This window comes from Talaromyces stipitatus, genomic scaffold (assembly GCF_000003125.1).
Source record: "Talaromyces stipitatus ATCC 10500 scf_1105507295527 genomic scaffold, whole genome shotgun sequence".
Classification (NCBI taxonomy): Eukaryota; Fungi; Ascomycota; class Eurotiomycetes; order Eurotiales; family Trichocomaceae; genus Talaromyces; species Talaromyces stipitatus.
This window is the reverse complement of record NW_002990114.1, coordinates 3,147,636-3,163,164: the sequence shown is the minus strand read 5'-3', so window position 1 is coordinate 3,163,164 and position 15,529 is coordinate 3,147,636. Positions and strand designations below refer to the sequence as shown.

At 45.7% G+C, this 15,529-nt stretch overlaps 5 protein-coding genes and 1 non-coding gene across 6 annotated transcripts, besides 5 other annotated features; 3 read left to right on the top strand and 3 right to left on the bottom strand.

Annotated features, from left to right (window-relative positions):
• Positions 1-314: 314 nt before the first annotated feature.
• Positions 315-444: a sequence feature (A-rich).
• Positions 445-1,015: 571 nt separating this feature from the next.
• On the top strand, positions 1,016-3,511 carry TSTA_091940 (differentiation regulator (Nrd1), putative; the record flags this gene model as incomplete). The annotated part of the gene is made up of 1 exon (XM_002478870.1): positions 1,016-3,511. The coding sequence occupies one exon, from the start codon at positions 1,016-1,018 to the stop codon at positions 3,509-3,511; it is 2,496 nt and encodes an 831-aa protein (XP_002478915.1).
• A 79-nt stretch (positions 3,512-3,590) lies between these two features.
• Positions 3,591-3,621: a microsatellite.
• A 1,157-nt stretch (positions 3,622-4,778) lies between these two features.
• Positions 4,779-4,849, bottom strand: TSTA_091930. Its single transcript has one exon. It is a non-coding gene; the product is annotated as a tRNA-Gly (tRNA).
• Positions 4,850-4,886: 37 nt separating this feature from the next.
• Positions 4,887-6,025, top strand: TSTA_091920 (homocysteine S-methyltransferase, putative; the record flags this gene model as incomplete). The annotated part of the gene is made up of 2 exons (XM_002478869.1): positions 4,887-4,946; positions 4,976-6,025. The coding sequence occupies 2 exons, from the start codon at positions 4,887-4,889 to the stop codon at positions 6,023-6,025; spliced, it is 1,110 nt and encodes a 369-aa protein (XP_002478914.1).
• Positions 6,026-6,508: 483 nt separating this feature from the next.
• TSTA_091910 (uncharacterized protein) lies at positions 6,509-7,997 on the bottom strand (the record flags this gene model as incomplete). The annotated part of the gene is made up of 4 exons (XM_002478868.1): positions 6,509-6,976; positions 7,074-7,549; positions 7,638-7,756; positions 7,906-7,997. The coding sequence occupies 4 exons, from the start codon at positions 7,995-7,997 to the stop codon at positions 6,509-6,511; spliced, it is 1,155 nt and encodes a 384-aa protein (XP_002478913.1).
• A 600-nt stretch (positions 7,998-8,597) lies between these two features.
• Positions 8,598-8,738: a mobile genetic element.
• Positions 8,720-9,127: a mobile genetic element.
• Positions 9,128-12,054: 2,927 nt separating this feature from the next.
• TSTA_091900 (uncharacterized protein) lies at positions 12,055-13,888 on the top strand (the record flags this gene model as incomplete). Its single annotated transcript, XM_002478867.1, has 3 exons — positions 12,055-12,136; positions 12,242-13,624; positions 13,677-13,888. 3 exons carry the CDS (start codon positions 12,055-12,057, stop codon positions 13,886-13,888), a joined length of 1,677 nt encoding a protein of 558 aa, XP_002478912.1.
• Positions 13,780-13,884: a microsatellite.
• Positions 13,889-14,653: 765 nt separating the features above from the next.
• On the bottom strand, positions 14,654-15,529 carry TSTA_091890 (uncharacterized protein; the record flags this gene model as incomplete). The annotated part of the gene is made up of 1 exon (XM_002478866.1): positions 14,654-15,529. One exon carries the CDS (start codon positions 15,527-15,529, stop codon positions 14,654-14,656), a length of 876 nt encoding a protein of 291 aa, XP_002478911.1.

Genomic DNA, 15,529 nt, shown 5'->3' with positions numbered 1-15,529 from the left:
TTACTGGAAGAGTGTTAGTTTCTCCAAGTACTGTCCCGATTCCGTACATACTCGTGTTCGTTCAGCTCCTGTACTCGGTGTATACCACGCAGTAAGAGACAGGCCAGATAATACTCGTTCGATAAAATCGCTAGAATAAAAATCAGCAAGTAAATCGAAAAAGATTAATCATGTAGCAGCATTAATGCAAAGTCACGAGTAGTAAAAGCTGGTCTAGCCCGTTTTGTCGTTCCTCCTTTCCCGCGGTGGTTCTTGCCAATTATTTGTTTGTTCTCATCTGATCTTTTCCCCCCTTCTTCACTCTCGCAGCTTCATCTTTTCTTCTCTTCTTGCATACCTTTCTCCTCATTCCTTACTTCTCCACGTTCGCTCGCTCGTTCGTTCATTTTCTTTCGTTTCTTTTCTTTTCCTCCCCAGCTACCTAATTCTTTTCTTCACTTTTCTCCAATTGACTATCCTGGCTCCTTCGGTATAATTCTCTTTGATTTAATCTAGGGAAAGGTAAACAACCACCCCTTCTGCGTCGTTCATCTCATCTAATTTCCGTATCATCTCAGTCAGTCATTATATTAGCTATTCTTACCTCGAAGCTACTACACCTTCTTTTTGTTAGCCTGTGCGCTAGCTGTTCGATTCTTCGATTCGATAATTATTCATCGCTTCGTCGCCTCACGTTCGCTTTGCAAATCTGTCGTCGCGATCTACCTTCGAACCGAGAGCGCTCCTATATTCGCCGTTGTATGTTCACGACGGAAATCGATCCTATTCGCAGGTTTATATATACGACTCAGTTTGGGGATACAGTCTGCCACCCACTGAACGCGTCTAGCACCGAGGGGATCAGATCGAACGTGCCAGATACAATCTCGGAGCGACAAGCGAGTCGACTAGCTAGGTTTATACTAATATCTATATTCTGCGACTCGTCCGGTGATATCTGTCCGGACCTGTCACTCCCTTCAAAACGGCTTTACTTACTTCCAATATACGGGACAACCTTGTCCTACCGCCGCACATGCTCGCCATGCAAACTGCGGATTCTAAAAACTCGCGTTTACCGTCGATGTCGAAATTCTCCGGATTCAACGCAGACCAGACTGGCTTCTCTCACGGCGCCTTCAATTCAAACAATCCTTCTGTGCAAAGCTTCGGAAACCGCGATTCTCGACGAGCTAATATCCCTTCTATAAATACTGGACTTCACAGCGGTAACGACCTCGGATCTGGTTTCGATATGAACGTTACACCCTTGCTCCCTTCCCAGCTTCTGCTCGGAAGTCCCTTCCAACCCGGTACCCCTTCCGCTTTTGCCTCCCCTCAATTTACCAACTTTGGCGGATTTTCTCAGGCAAATTCTGCGCATAACCAAAATGCTCAGAACACTTTGACTAGTCCAACCCAGGCGCAACAAAATGCTTTGTCTCCTCAATTATATCCCGGTTTGGTTTCTGCAGATGGTTTTGCTGGATCTCAGCTGTTGGGAGGGCCACAGTCGCCAATTGGTGGGTTCCCTGGTTTGACAAATGCTACTTTTGGTGCATCTAACGCTTCGGTCCACCTCGGACCGCAAATGCTTTCAGGCACCAGCCGCACTGTGTACCTTGGCAACATCCCGGCGGAAACGTCGGCAGAAGAGATTCTGAACCACGTTCGCAGCGGCCAAATCGAGTCTGTTCGCTTGCTACCAGACAAGAACTGCGCGTTCATCTCGTTCCTCGACAGTAGCTCTGCGACGCACTTTCACTCCGATGCTATCCTCAAAAAGTTGTCAATCAAGGGCAACGATATTAAGATTGGCTGGGGTAAACCTTCTCAGGTCCCAACTTCCGTTGCCGTAGCAGTTCAGCAGTCAGGCGCGTCTCGGAATGTTTACCTGGGCAGTCTCCCAGAAGATATCACAGAGGATGAACTCCGCGAAGAGCTAGGAAAGTTTGGTCCTATCGACACCGTCAAGCTCGTCAAGGAAAAGGCCATCGGTTTCGTCCATTTCTTGTCCATCAGCAACGCCATTAAAGCCGTCGCACAACTCCCTCAAGAGGCCAAATGGCAAGCTCCTCGACGAGTTTTCTACGGAAAGGACCGCTGTGCCTATGTGTCAAAGACTCAACAGCAAAACGCCGCTCAGTACCTTGGTATCGCTCCTGGCTACGCTCACGTTCTCAACAGTGCAGACCGTGATTTGATCTCTAATGCGCTCGCCCAGCAATCGGTTGCTGCAGCCGCTGTTGCAACCACTGCTGGTGGCGTCAACAATCTCGGAAATCGTACCATCTATTTGGGTAACATTCACCCAGAGACCACTATCGAAGAAATTTGCAATGTGGTCCGCGGTGGTCTGTTGCACCATATCCGTTATATCCCTGACAAGCATATCTGCTTTGTCACTTTTATTGACCCTACTTCTGCCGCTTCGTTTTATGCTCTCAGCAACCTTCAGGGGTTGATGATCCATAACAGACGGCTTAAGATTGGCTGGGGTAAGCACTCCGGCGCTCTCCCTCCAGCCATCGCTTTGGCAGTCAGTGGAGGAGCTTCGCGAAACGTATATATCGGCAATTTGGACGAGACATGGACCGAGGAGCGTCTTCGTCAGGACTTTTCAGAGTACGGCGAGATTGAGCTTGTCAATACTCTGAGAGAAAAGAGCTGTGCTTTTGTGAACTTTACAAACATCGCCAACGCTATCAAGGCTATTGAAGGCATGCGAAGCCGCGAGGAATACAAGCGCTTTAAAATCAACTTCGGCAAAGACCGATGCGGCAATGCTCCTCGTCAAGTAAATAACAACAATCAACAACAGAACCGGAATGGTCTTGAAGAGCAGTCACCATCTCCTTTGAACGGTTTCAAGCAGAGCAGTAGTCAGAACGGCTCTCAGCCTAGCCCGACCCGACCAGCCTTGTCCCCGGCTCCAGGATCGACAGGCTCCCAGGGTGGACAGCAAAATCGACCTCTGCAGAACCTAGCATCTCCTTCATCCATTCTGAACACTGGAAATAACAATCCCTTGACGATGTACCTGAATCATGTTTCTCAGCAGGGACAAGATCAGGAGAGCCGCTTGACGGATCCCATCACTTTGGCGACTCTTCAGCAACAGCAACAACAGGCTCTTGCCAATCAGCAGGCAGCTTTATACAATGGAGCAGCCTCGAACGAGATACCCAATGGCTCGATCGAGAGCTCTATCAATCAACGAAAGCCATCTAACGGCTTTTTGAACGTTGCCAACGGCCACGCCGGATCTACCCACAGCTCTGCCAACAGCCTCAGTGTTCCTCGAATTCAGCATTCTCGAGCTGTCAGTCTTCCTTCGTTCTCCCAAGAACCCTTCGGACCAAATGTCGGCCAGCCTTCTCACGGCCGCTCCGGGTTGTCTCACCAGCCTCAGGGAAGCTTCTCCAGCTTTAGCTCCGCACTCAGCGGATTGAACCACAGCGGGTTTGGTCTAGCTATTCAGAATGAGTCGTCTCTTCCTGGCTGGGCTGAAGAGGAGATTGGAGCGAAATAGGACGGGAATGCTGCTTATATCGTTTCATTTGATCTGCAGAGGTGCATTTTATTCCATATCCATGTGTCTTAACAACTAATTCTCTTCTCTTCTCTTTTTACTTCTCTTCTTTGATTTGTCATGCCCCCCTATCTACTGATATTTTAGTGCCATTTTTTCCTTTTGATTCATGTATTCGTCTTGATCTTATGCATTTTTCTATATGATTTATTCCCTCAACTAATTTATTTCTTAATCGTTTTTTTTATTTATTAACCCATGTATTGCTAGCTGGCTAACGAAAGCTTTGACAAACCCCGACTAATTCGAGAGATGGAGACACTCGGCTGGATTTGGGGCTGGTGCTCGTTTCTTTCTGTTTGAACTACATGTCGTTTATTTTTGTTTCATTTTCGTTTCTTTACAAGAAAGACAAGAAAAAAAGCATTATTGGGCTAGGGTTTGGCATGGGTGACCGGGGGGAGCTCTGTATAATAGCTCATTTATGTTCCATTATATCATGTAGCATCATCTATAGTAAGAATAATTTGAATATCGTGATTTGAATCTTCGAACGAGCCAGGAATAGTACACCAACAACAAACAGAACACTTCGTTAAGACTTCCTGAATGATTAATCTCTTTCGGTGACGGTTTTTAATATGACCATAAAAGCCCTACCAACAACCCCATCGTCGAACCACCCTAAAAAGAAGAAGAAGAAACATAAACTAGCGTAATGTTGGCAGCTATCAGACCCCCGGTCAGGGAATTGTTGCACGCGGTAGGAGAAATACGGGTTGTAGTCTCGATCCAACTACAGACCCCCCAAATCCAGACGGGAACTAGAATAATGATCGAGAATACTGTGATCCCCTGGCGGTCAGTTCCACTCAAGTCGGAACTTTGGATTGCGCTTAGGAGGTTTGTTGATAGACACATCAGCCCGAGTCTTGGGAGGGCTTGTTCGAGGGACATTGGTTTTCTATGTCGTTTGGTGCAGTTTCTCGAGTCTGATGGCTTCATGAGGTTGGGTGGGAGAGTGAAGACGTTGATTCTTGTGCCTTGACGAGGTCAATTGGGGCTTGTAGACTGGGTTTAAGCAGGTGTAATAATAACTACATCATTCCTTCGAGTATAGTTTTAGTTTTGCTGAGGCATCGTGCCAAACAGTGAAGTTCTCATAGGCACCATCCGCCAGCACAACTCAGGCAGATACACCATAGCTATTATTACATGGCTTTTCCATCAAAAGAAACAAAAAAATTAAGTGAAATGATAGCTGTCTTGCGCTAACTGGGAGTCGAACCCAGTGCGATTCTTTGGAAGAGAACCATGTTACCGGTACACCATTAGCGCCTGTTCATGGATTGTGAGCCCTTATTTTGAATAAAGAATGAACTTGCTCCAAGGACCTGGATCCGCCTTAAAAATACATATATCAAAGTTAGTTAACGTTAGTTAGATATGTTGAACTACATCTAGACAATGCAAATTCTCCTTTTAGACGGCGGTCTCGGGACAACTCTCGAGGCCTCCCCCTTCAATGTCCAATTCACGCCCGAGAAGCCTCTCTGGTCATCCCACCTACTCATCGACTCTCCCTCAACTCTCCAAGCCGCCCACCACGCCTTTTGTGACGCCGGGGCCGACATCATCCTAACAGCTACCTACCAGACCAGTACGGAAGGTTTCACGAGGACAAACTCGAGTTATACGGCCAGGGATGCGGCACAATACATGCGATCTGCAATTCCGCTTGTGCGGAGCGCGGTTTCTTCTACTGCTGATGACAAGAAACGTTCCGTTGCGTTGTCGCTAGGGCCGTACGGTGCGACAATGTCGCCGGTTTCTGCAGAATATACGGGGATCTACCCACCTGAAATGGATGGAGAGAATGCATTGCGAGAATGGCATACACAGAGGTTGAAAATTTTTACCGAGAGTGAGGACGAATCATGGGACCAGGTGGATTACATCGCTTTCGAAACGCTACGCAGAGCGGATGAGGTATGCGCTGTGCGAGGGGCTGTATGTGATGTGGTGGGCCGTGACTCGACAAGCAAAAAACCATGGTGGATATGCGGCGTATTCCCTGGTGAACAGGTCGACGAGGAAGAGATTAGACAGTGGGTGCGCGCGGCTGTTGGGAATCATCCTGGACTACCGCGACCATGGGGAATAGGCCTGAATTGTACTCGAATTGATCGTGTCGAAGCGATTGTTTCCATTATGCGGGATGAGGTGCGACGACTGCTGGACCAAGCACAGATTGATGAGTGGGCATCTTCGAAACCATGGCTTGTGTTGTACCCGGACGGAACAAAGGGGGAGAAATATGACCCTGTTACCAAGACATGGGTGCAATCCGTCACAGATACCGTGAAAAGGCCCTGGGATGAGATCTTCTGGGACATTATACAGCACCAATCAAAAGCTGAGTGGGGAGGCATTGTTGTTGGAGGGTGCTGTCGTGCTGGACCAGCTGATATCGCAGCATTGCGTCGTCGAATTGATAGTGATAGAGTCGATTGATCTCTACAGCTAGCTTCCTCTTCTGATCAGCACCTGGTCTTGCTTGGTTCATATTTATACAGCTCGTCTTAGAGCTTCCTTCATTGCGTAGTATAGATGAGGTATGTCTCCCACAGTCCTGTGTTGATATATCAGTATATATTTATAATGAGGCCGTATACCTAGCTGTTTCGTGCAAGGTATCTAGCATCTGAGCACATCTCCATACAACTAAGGTGGATTTCGGTTGATTGTTACTACTCTCCAAGGGTGGGTAGGATCGTTTCCCCCTATTCACACACTAAAACATAGTTCTTTGTATTAAGAGATAAGAGACATATAAACAAGCTAATATTGCCTGAAAACTTCAGCCACGCTGTAATGATAGCCCAAATATTCTTCTGTCCGGCATTGATGTCGGAAAATGATAATCCATACTTTGGGCTGAATTGTCAAGGAAACTCGGAGACCAGCTCAATAATTCTCAGCTGACTTGTACGCCAGTTACACATAAACTAACAGAGCTTCAGATGCACCGATGGTAAATGTAGCTTCTCCACCAGACACGGTGGTAGTCTCTTCCACGGCGGTACCTTGAATCGTGCAAGTACCATTGACAAAGGTCCGGCCAGCAACTGTTGGATTTCCGCCATAATCCACCCGAGAGGCAGCATACGGAGCTGTAAGGCGTTTCGCAGTAACAATTCCAGGCGACAGTCCTGTAAGACTGAAGGTCTGGTTTGGTCGTGTTCCGCTTGTATAGTATTCCCAGTTGTAGAGCAGAACCCTTGCAACCGCATCCGACTCGAAGATCGCATAGGCAGCATAAGCAGTAGTCTGGTCGTCCAAAGCCGTGATACTATCTGTGCCAGCTAGAGCCATATTAACAAAGTAGGCACCGTAGTAAGGAGCCTCAATGTCATATCTTCCCCACCAGCAGTATTGACCTAATATTTTGTAAGCTGGATTCGTCTACTGGTTAAGACAATTTTCTACTAGCAGTTGCCTATGGTCTCTTGATGAAAGTAGAACACCTAAACTCGGTCCCCATTATCAAAGATTGCATCACATAGTCCAGAATCCAAAGAGCCTCACTGAAAGTAGGGCTAATCCCACCTCCACCGCCAGTAGCTGCTATGAGGTCAGAAGAATCGCATCTTAGGTACCATGAATAGAACCTGCCTGAGTTTGTCTCTCCAAGAACGTGGGGCTTGCCCTCTTGGGCCGCAGCAGAGACTTCTGCAGCAAATGGCTGGGTTTGACTTTCAATTCCGCTGTGGCTCATTAGAGAAGAGAGATTAGCGGTGCTGGTAAACTGCGGATAATTGTGGAAACAGTAATCCTTGTCGTAGATACTGGCAGTACCCTCTACTGCCGTCAAATCTGCAATGCGCATGGGAAAGGTACCGAAGGAGACTCCTGCTGGAATTAGATCAGTTACTGATAGGTTTCCGCATACTGCATTTTGCCATTGGATCTCAGATACATAATCGGCGGCAGCTGTCCAGGAGTCGCCGTTAGCGATGGGATCACTGTTCGTAAAGACTAGAAACTCCAAATGGTATTTAGCAACAGTTTTCCTGTTCTTTCAAAGAAAAAGACGTTTCCAGCCTACTTTAGTTCGGCTCGTTACCAAGTTCAATGGCATAGAGAGTTCCCATCTGGCTTTTCGCAAGTTTGGCCGCTGCTACTGTGTTGGACAGATTATCAAGGCGCGGCTGAGACCTAGTATCACTTCGCCACGATATCTGGCTGCCAATAAAATGAATGGAGGACTAAAAGTTAGAGTATCCGGTGCCTCATTTGGATCGGATACACCTGCGCTGGTCGAGGTCGGGTGGTAAGTTGCTCTGTTTCTATATCGGTAGTTAGGGCTGATTGGGTATTGTACAACCACATACCGCGTTGTTCCTCCAACTCGAATTGGTGGCCATGTGCCCGTCAACTCTTTGAGATTTTGTAGACAGGTCTCTGTCGCATCGACATCTTCCATGTAAGCTGGAAAAGCAAAAAAATCGAACCCGCGCCATTCACGTTAGCAATTACTGGCATAAAAGCTTCTTTATACTTACAAGACTCCTCCTGGTGCAGCAGAAAGCTCTCTATGGGCGTTAGCAGGCCTTGTTGCTGGTACGGCGAACGTGAGGGCCGGTGCTGAGGCTATGTAGGCCAATAGCCATGCAAATGAAATAATAATTGCCTTTAAAGCAGCCATGCTGTAAGAATATTTCTGTAAAGATAAAATAGTAAATGCTTGATTATGTCCGCTATCCTGGCCAATGCCGAATCCCAGGATGTTTATCACATAGATACATAGATTGCCCCATAATGGAGCTCCACACCCCGCAAAATGATCTCTAGTAACTATACATTGCTAGTCCATTGAGAAGATCTTCTGGCTTGGAAATAACCCTGTGTTGTAACATTGCTAATAAGTTTAACCATACGGATAAGAGGGGTTGTTAACCTCATTAGCCAGTATCCGATTCTCCTATTACTGAGGAAAAAGAAACCAAGGGGCTATAATGATTACACAGCATCTATAATTATTTCTCGGTATAAGAATAACCGTATTATCCGATATAGCAGCTTAGAGACCTGCTGCCCGTGACCACTCTAGTACCATTCGCACATGGGCATAGTGATCTAGCTCATTTTCGCTGTAGATGAGCAGGTCATCAATAAAAGTGACTATAAATTAATCTACAAAATCTATAAAGATATCGCTAATTAGCGTTGGAATGTCGCAGGGCTATTAGCTAACCTAAATAGCATCACCTTATATTTGAAGGTTCCATACTGGCTTTGGAACATTGTTAGATTCTCAGAGTTAGGGTGCATCCGGATCCTATGAAATCCTTACCATATATTCAGCTTGGTAGAAATCCTCGCATAGCTTAGCCTTTTAAATACCTCATCAATCAATGGCAAGGAATATCGATCCTTCTTAGAAAGAGTATTCAGTTTCTAGTAATCCATGCAAAAACGCAATTCACTTCCTAGCTTCTCTGCCATAAGAATAGATAATACAAATGGAGTGTTACTAGATACAATAAACCTCTTATCTAAGTTGTCAATGATATATGTCTTTGCTGTCTCTAATTCTTCCAGTGACATCTTATACAATAGCAACTTGGCGGCATCTCGTCCGACTTGGCCTTCAAAAATACATTGACAAACTCATGATATATCTCAGGGAGTTTCTCTTTGATTTCCTGTATCTCAGGATCCTCTGGCAACTAGGATCCTTTATCCTCAATGACTTTATTGATCTCATAGAGGCTAGTCATGAGTATGGTGCTCTCCTTATTCCAAACATAACGCATAAGACCCACTCCACTAATCATAGCTATATCGATTGAGACAGCTTTCTTATTTGGAGACATTGGTTTCTTGAGGGGTATAGATTTTAGAAGCTCTAGTTCTAGTTGTGCGGCCCGCAGTGCTTTACTCATTCTCAGTAATAACACTTCATGACTCTTGTTATAGGTCCAGCTATATTCCATAGGAATCCATTATTCCTTAGATGTCTTATTTATCTGCATCTTCCTGGTGATGGAGTTCAATAATCTTAGACCTTTTAGGATTTTCTTAGGCACGGGAATATAGTTCTTTATTATAATTTTATTTTGCAAGGACACCTCTTCTGGCCGGAATAATCTCTTCCTGGAGCAATAAGCTAGGACCTTGTTCCTAGTCATCTATAATCGTCCTAGGACCACGTCATGCCTTCCCAAGTCGACAATGAGGAAGGGTACATCTAGTTAGAAGCGCCCATTAATTATTAAGGATATGATAAGGGCATGAGTAATAGCAGCTGCAACTTTGCTATTATATCCTTTGATTTCAAATTGGGTTCTAAGGGAATCGTTTTGAGGCCAAATACTTGGCTAATCCGATGGCAAATTGGGTATCAATGAAGACGAGTCCGTTAGCTCCTATGTCTACTAGTGCTTTTGTAGAAATAGTGCATGAATTCTTTGCTAGCTAGATAGGCATAGTAAAACTGTCTTTCTCATGGCTAAGCAGTTGGCTAAGATCTAACTTGCACACATCAAGATATGTCTATCCTAGGATGGAGACTTTCCTAGGCCTTCCTATTTTCCAATTCTTTTTGTTGAAGGTTCTTAATTTTTCTCAAGGCTTTTAAGTTCTGTATTCTTCTTTAGGGAGCAGTCCGTCACAATATATCTAGCTTGTTTACAATAGAAACACTTTCCTTCTTTGATGAGTTGTGTGCGGAACTATGGGGTCAATGTCTTCTAGGAATTAGCTCTGGATTTACTAGGTCCTGGAGGATTTCCTAATGGGGATTCTCTTTGGGCAGGTATAGAGGTTTTATCTTAAACTTGATTTCTTCTATGTGATTAATGTTCAAACCAGTTGGCGATACTAGCACAAATTTTAGTAAAAGCAGTGAATCCAACAGTCTCATCATTACCCTAAGTCACTACCACATTCTGGAGACAATTTGTAAGTTTATGGTATAATTCTTCCTTCCATTTAACTATTGTTAGCTCAGATTCTTAGAATTTGGAAAGAAAGACTTGGAATTTGTTGGTGATTTTCATCTGTAAGTAGTAGAGCTTATTCTTGGTTTCTTGATTCATATCATTGTAGATGGTCAATAGGTGTTCTAGAATATCTTTAAAGTCTATATATAGGTTCACTGCACCTGAGTGGGAGTAAGTAATGATGTGTTTTGTAGCCTATCAACCACAACATCCAATTATATAGGTAGTGCGATCTTCAACAGTTAGATCATGGTCAGCATTACTCTAGAGCTTCCAACAAATAAGCAGTGTCCAATTTTCAAATTCAGGATCTTCCCCATTAGTCAATATAGGAGGGTCTAGGTGTTTCGAACTTTTCTTAGTCACTACAGAGATGATGACGTTAGGGTTTCTAGGTCCTAAGCTCTGGTTTATTAGTAGGATGGATTGCTATGCGACTGTATCTCGATATTGGTCTCGTTCTTGAATCAACTCAGCTAAAGCCTGGTCTTTCATCTTGATAGTTTCTTGCAAGGCGATAATCTCATCTTGGTGTTCTTCATCCTTGTTCTGGGATCTGGCTTCAAGGTTATGCTTATCGATCTTGTTATATAGTTCTTCCAGATGCTTGTAGAGATCCTTAAAGCTGGTCTGGGTTCCTTACACGGCGGCGAAACTCTTCCAGAGTTAAGGGATCTTGTTCAAAATCATTAGTGTATCTGAGTAAACTTTCTTAACACTCATCATTCTTAAGGCTCAGGGGATTCTCGACAGATCTTGTCATTTTGTGACGGCGTTCATTCTCTATCCTAAGAGGCAACTAGTCGAACAAAAACTAAGCATGAGGAGAAAAAGAAAAGGAGCACGCTCAGCCGCGGGCAGAGATCTCTTTTATATGTGTGCGTACGGCTCTCGTCGGAGCCTAATCGGGAAATTGTGAAGACAAAGAGATATCCCGATTTGTAACTCTCTAGGGCTTAGGGCTCCGTCGAGGAGCCAACGCGACACAGCTGCCAGGCCCGTCACAATTTTGCTTGACCTGATTCTTAAGTTTTGCGATTCATGGTTCAAGGAAGTTCAATATTCTAGAAGTTCAAGACAAGGATGTGGAAAATGAGGCTGACTCAACTTGCTGAAGCTTGTGGTTGTCGGTTTATTGAGAAGCAGACTGTACAGCTGTAGACTGTCACTCAACAAGATAACATGTCGCCATGGTGATACCGTCCCGACAACTTGATAGGCTGAATAAAAGAGCCTGATTTTAAATGTAATCAGGTTCAATCCCATGATGGGTGTAGCCAGATCTATTCGCTTGGTAAGACCAAAATAGATGGAAAGTGCCCCAAGATTCTTCAAATTAGGGGCTTAGCCATAGGGTTAGGGTTATTTTGTGACATCTCTCTTGAGTCTCTTCCAACCGGCACGTGGATTTCACGTGACAGACCCATAAATATAAATATCTCCCGCCACCGAGGCTGTGGCATGACAAGTCGAGTCTTCACCATAACACAGCAAGGGAGAACTCTTTCGTGTATGAAAGTACAAATAACCTGAACCATGAACTTCGAGGACAAATCTTTGCCTCCTGAGCAATTTCATGTCAAGCGACGGCGAGAGGAGGAGCCGGTTGACACGCTTTGTAAGTTTAATTTACCCCACTGTTTGCATGTATACATCTTGTTTATGGGGAAAACCCAAATCTACACACTCGATCGGTCAGGATATACACTAATTATCGCGATAGACATCCAATCCGAGCTTCAGCAAAAGAAGCGGCGTTTTACGGACTTTGTTTTTCAAAGAGTCAAAGGTCCGGATGATTCTGTTACTGGCGAGGCTGCTGGAGACGGCGTATCGTCACCGTCGTCACCAGCTGCTGCAGCTCTCCAGAGCCGCCTTCGCAGTTCCAGGTCTGTGAGCACGTCTGGTTTTCCAGATATTAGACAGGGCAGACCTGCCGGTTTCCCAGCAGGAACAAGTGGTATCCCCACTGTTCGAGCAACTTCGCCAGGCGCAGAGTTTCGAAGTGAACGGGCTCTGGCCGCCTCGCAACGTCAAGAAGCTGAGGCCAAACGTAAAAGGCTGCAGGAACCCATCAGCAAATACTTGGGTGTTTCGGATGGACTCTCAGATCGTGAGAATGAGAAATCTGCTAGTAGTTCAAGGGCTGCAACCCCTGCGTCGTCGCGCCATACACCACCGCTCAGCGCGAGTCCCGCGCCATTTCCGACGTCACTTCGTCGATTTCACATCTCCCGACCCAGCACTCCTTTGGGTCCTCTCAAGGGCAGTGCTGGAAGCGGGGTCATGAAAGGCAATACGCCCACTCGAGCTCGAGCCGTCCTTGTTGAGAAATTAATTCGTGCTCCATCTCTCCGAGGCGCATCAGTTATTGAGACTTTGGAAAAGACAGCAGGCAGCAATACTGAGGTCGATACTGTGGTTCAGTCTCAAATAGCCAAAACCGGAACCGACGAAGAAACCGCGCCTACGAGGAGAAAGCGACCTATAGTCAACCAGGCAGAGAAGAAGTGGAGAGAAGAGCAAAAGTCGTCCATTTCAGCTGCCAAGGAACATCTGACTACTAAATTTGAGCCTCAAGAGGATGATTTGGACAAGTTGGCGAAAGAACTTGAAGATGTGATGCTCGATATTGAAGCGGAGGAGAACCAGATGGATGTCCATCGTAAAGAAGCTCCATCTGCGCCTGCTCGTGTTGTCATTCCGCGACCAAATCGCCCTCTGAAATTCAAGCCTCGGAGTCCTGGGACTCGAAGAGCAGCTCAGCCCGAGACGTCGCCTGCCAACGAGCAACACGACAAAATGGAGCAAAACGCAGATGCCGGAGCAGAAAGTGACGGCGACTACGTCTACGATACTTACGTTCGTGTTCCCATTCATACAGTCACGTCCTCGGTGTCAGGAGCTGCGCCACAATCAGACATTACAGGATACGAAGATCCATTAGCCGAGGCCAATACGCCCGGCGGTATCACCATCGATCCTACACGTACAGACGTTGGTGTCGTAGTAATCACTTCTGACGACGAAGAGTTATGGGACCAATACCTCGAAGATGATCAGGACTCCGAGGTAGATTGGGACGGTGACGATGTTGATTCCAACGGTACGTTCCTTGTTTCCGCAAAATGATCACATTGTATTGATATGATGAACAGCCGAAGATAACCCGGCAAACGACTACCCGGATGACGAAGTTTCGTCGGCAGACGAATACGACGATAATCCGCGTATTTACCATCGTTACCGGATGGCGCGGTCTGATGATGAGGAATATGATGTTAATGAGTTTGATGATGAGGTTGACTATGATGACGATTATCGAAAGCATATGTATGACTATGTTGGGGATGATGATGACGATGACTGAGCATGAAGTACCCATACGTAGGTTGCTAATTGACTAGTCAAAACTAACTAATCGACCAATCTATACTGTAAATAGTTGGAAACTATAAATTAATCTGTATATCAATTGCTTGATTCGATTTTGAAAATGTACCTAACGTACATGTATAGCAAGAAATGGGTCGAATAATGTATATAAGCCGAATCGCAACAAAGCCACACAACAACGACGACGACAAAAGCCTTGAAAAAGCCAAACAAAGATATGTAGATAAAAGAAAGAGAAAGAAAAAGATCCGCCACCACCGATCATCAGCATCAAAGAAAAAATGACAATAGTCCTCCGGTCAAACAAGATGTGCATAGAAGAAAGAAAGAGGAGAATACCCCCACCATTATCAGAGCGTAAACAAAGGATGTTCTAGCCAGTCAATAGAACACGCATTTGTGTTCGACTAGTAGATCACCTCGATATATGATTTCGGCTGAAAAAGAGCAACACGAACCAGAAAGCGGCATAGGAAAAGCAGAAATCCGACCATGAAGACGAAAAGAACAAACGAAAAAATGAGGATACCACCCGAGCCCAAAACTATGCAGTAACGACAGATAGCCTCTCCAGAAAGTCAGAAACAGAGCATAAAAAAGACGTATTTTGAGAGGGATGTTAAGGAGGACGGACAAGGAGTAAGAGTGTATGTCAGGGAGAAGATAGGGTCGATGGGTAGGGAGAAGTGTGACTTTTCGTCTTTTGAGTATGTACTTGATAGATAATATGCGTCCTCGATCATTGCACCATCTCCTCGTCGCTAGCAATATCATCCGAGTAAGCGCTAGGTGTATACGGTTCCGGCGTCGATGCTTCCGAGGACAAGATCGAGGCCGCGGACGAGGATATAGATGAGTGGCTATACGTTCTCATCATCTGCTTCTCAGACGGCATCTTCTGGCTGCCCTGAACGTGCTGATGCTGCTGATATTGGGGCTCGACAGGATGTAACTGCGGACCAGGATGCAGACCAGCAATAGCATGCTCAGCCCTCATCCACGGATACCAAACATGACACCACTCCACAACGCCAAACTTGGGCAACAACCTGCCCCTCGATGATCGGCCGTGAGCCATAAACTCTCCATCCTTGAGCCGTCTCTGTTCCCTTACGGTGGGACATTTCTTCGCATTAATAAATCGGTAGAATTTGCATTGGATTCCCTGCGTATTTCGTTCGCTACGTCCTTGGCTTGGGAACTGTTTGTTAAAGGCCTCTGTGCAATCGCGCCATTCTTCATCGAGGTCTACGCGGTGGTACCAGATGAAATACATTTCTTCGTCGGTGTATTTTGGCCGTGGCGCTCTTCGGCGTTCACTTATCGTTGTGGAAGAGGTGCTGGAGACGGAGTCGAAGCGTTCATATCGGTATCCTCCTGCTGTCTGAAGTCTCTTGTCGTCCAGCGATCTTTGTTCGTCACTCTCGTGTTGTATCCTTCTTGAAGTGTTCTGATAATGTCGGTAATCGGCCTGGCTGTATTGCATGCTGTTCATATCGCCGATTTGCATTTGTCGAAGTGGGAGATCGATATGGTGCCGCATGTTGATATCTCCATTTTGCTGCTGTGGATTCAGCAGCGCACTGATTGACATTGGGGTTTTGACAGCCGTCAT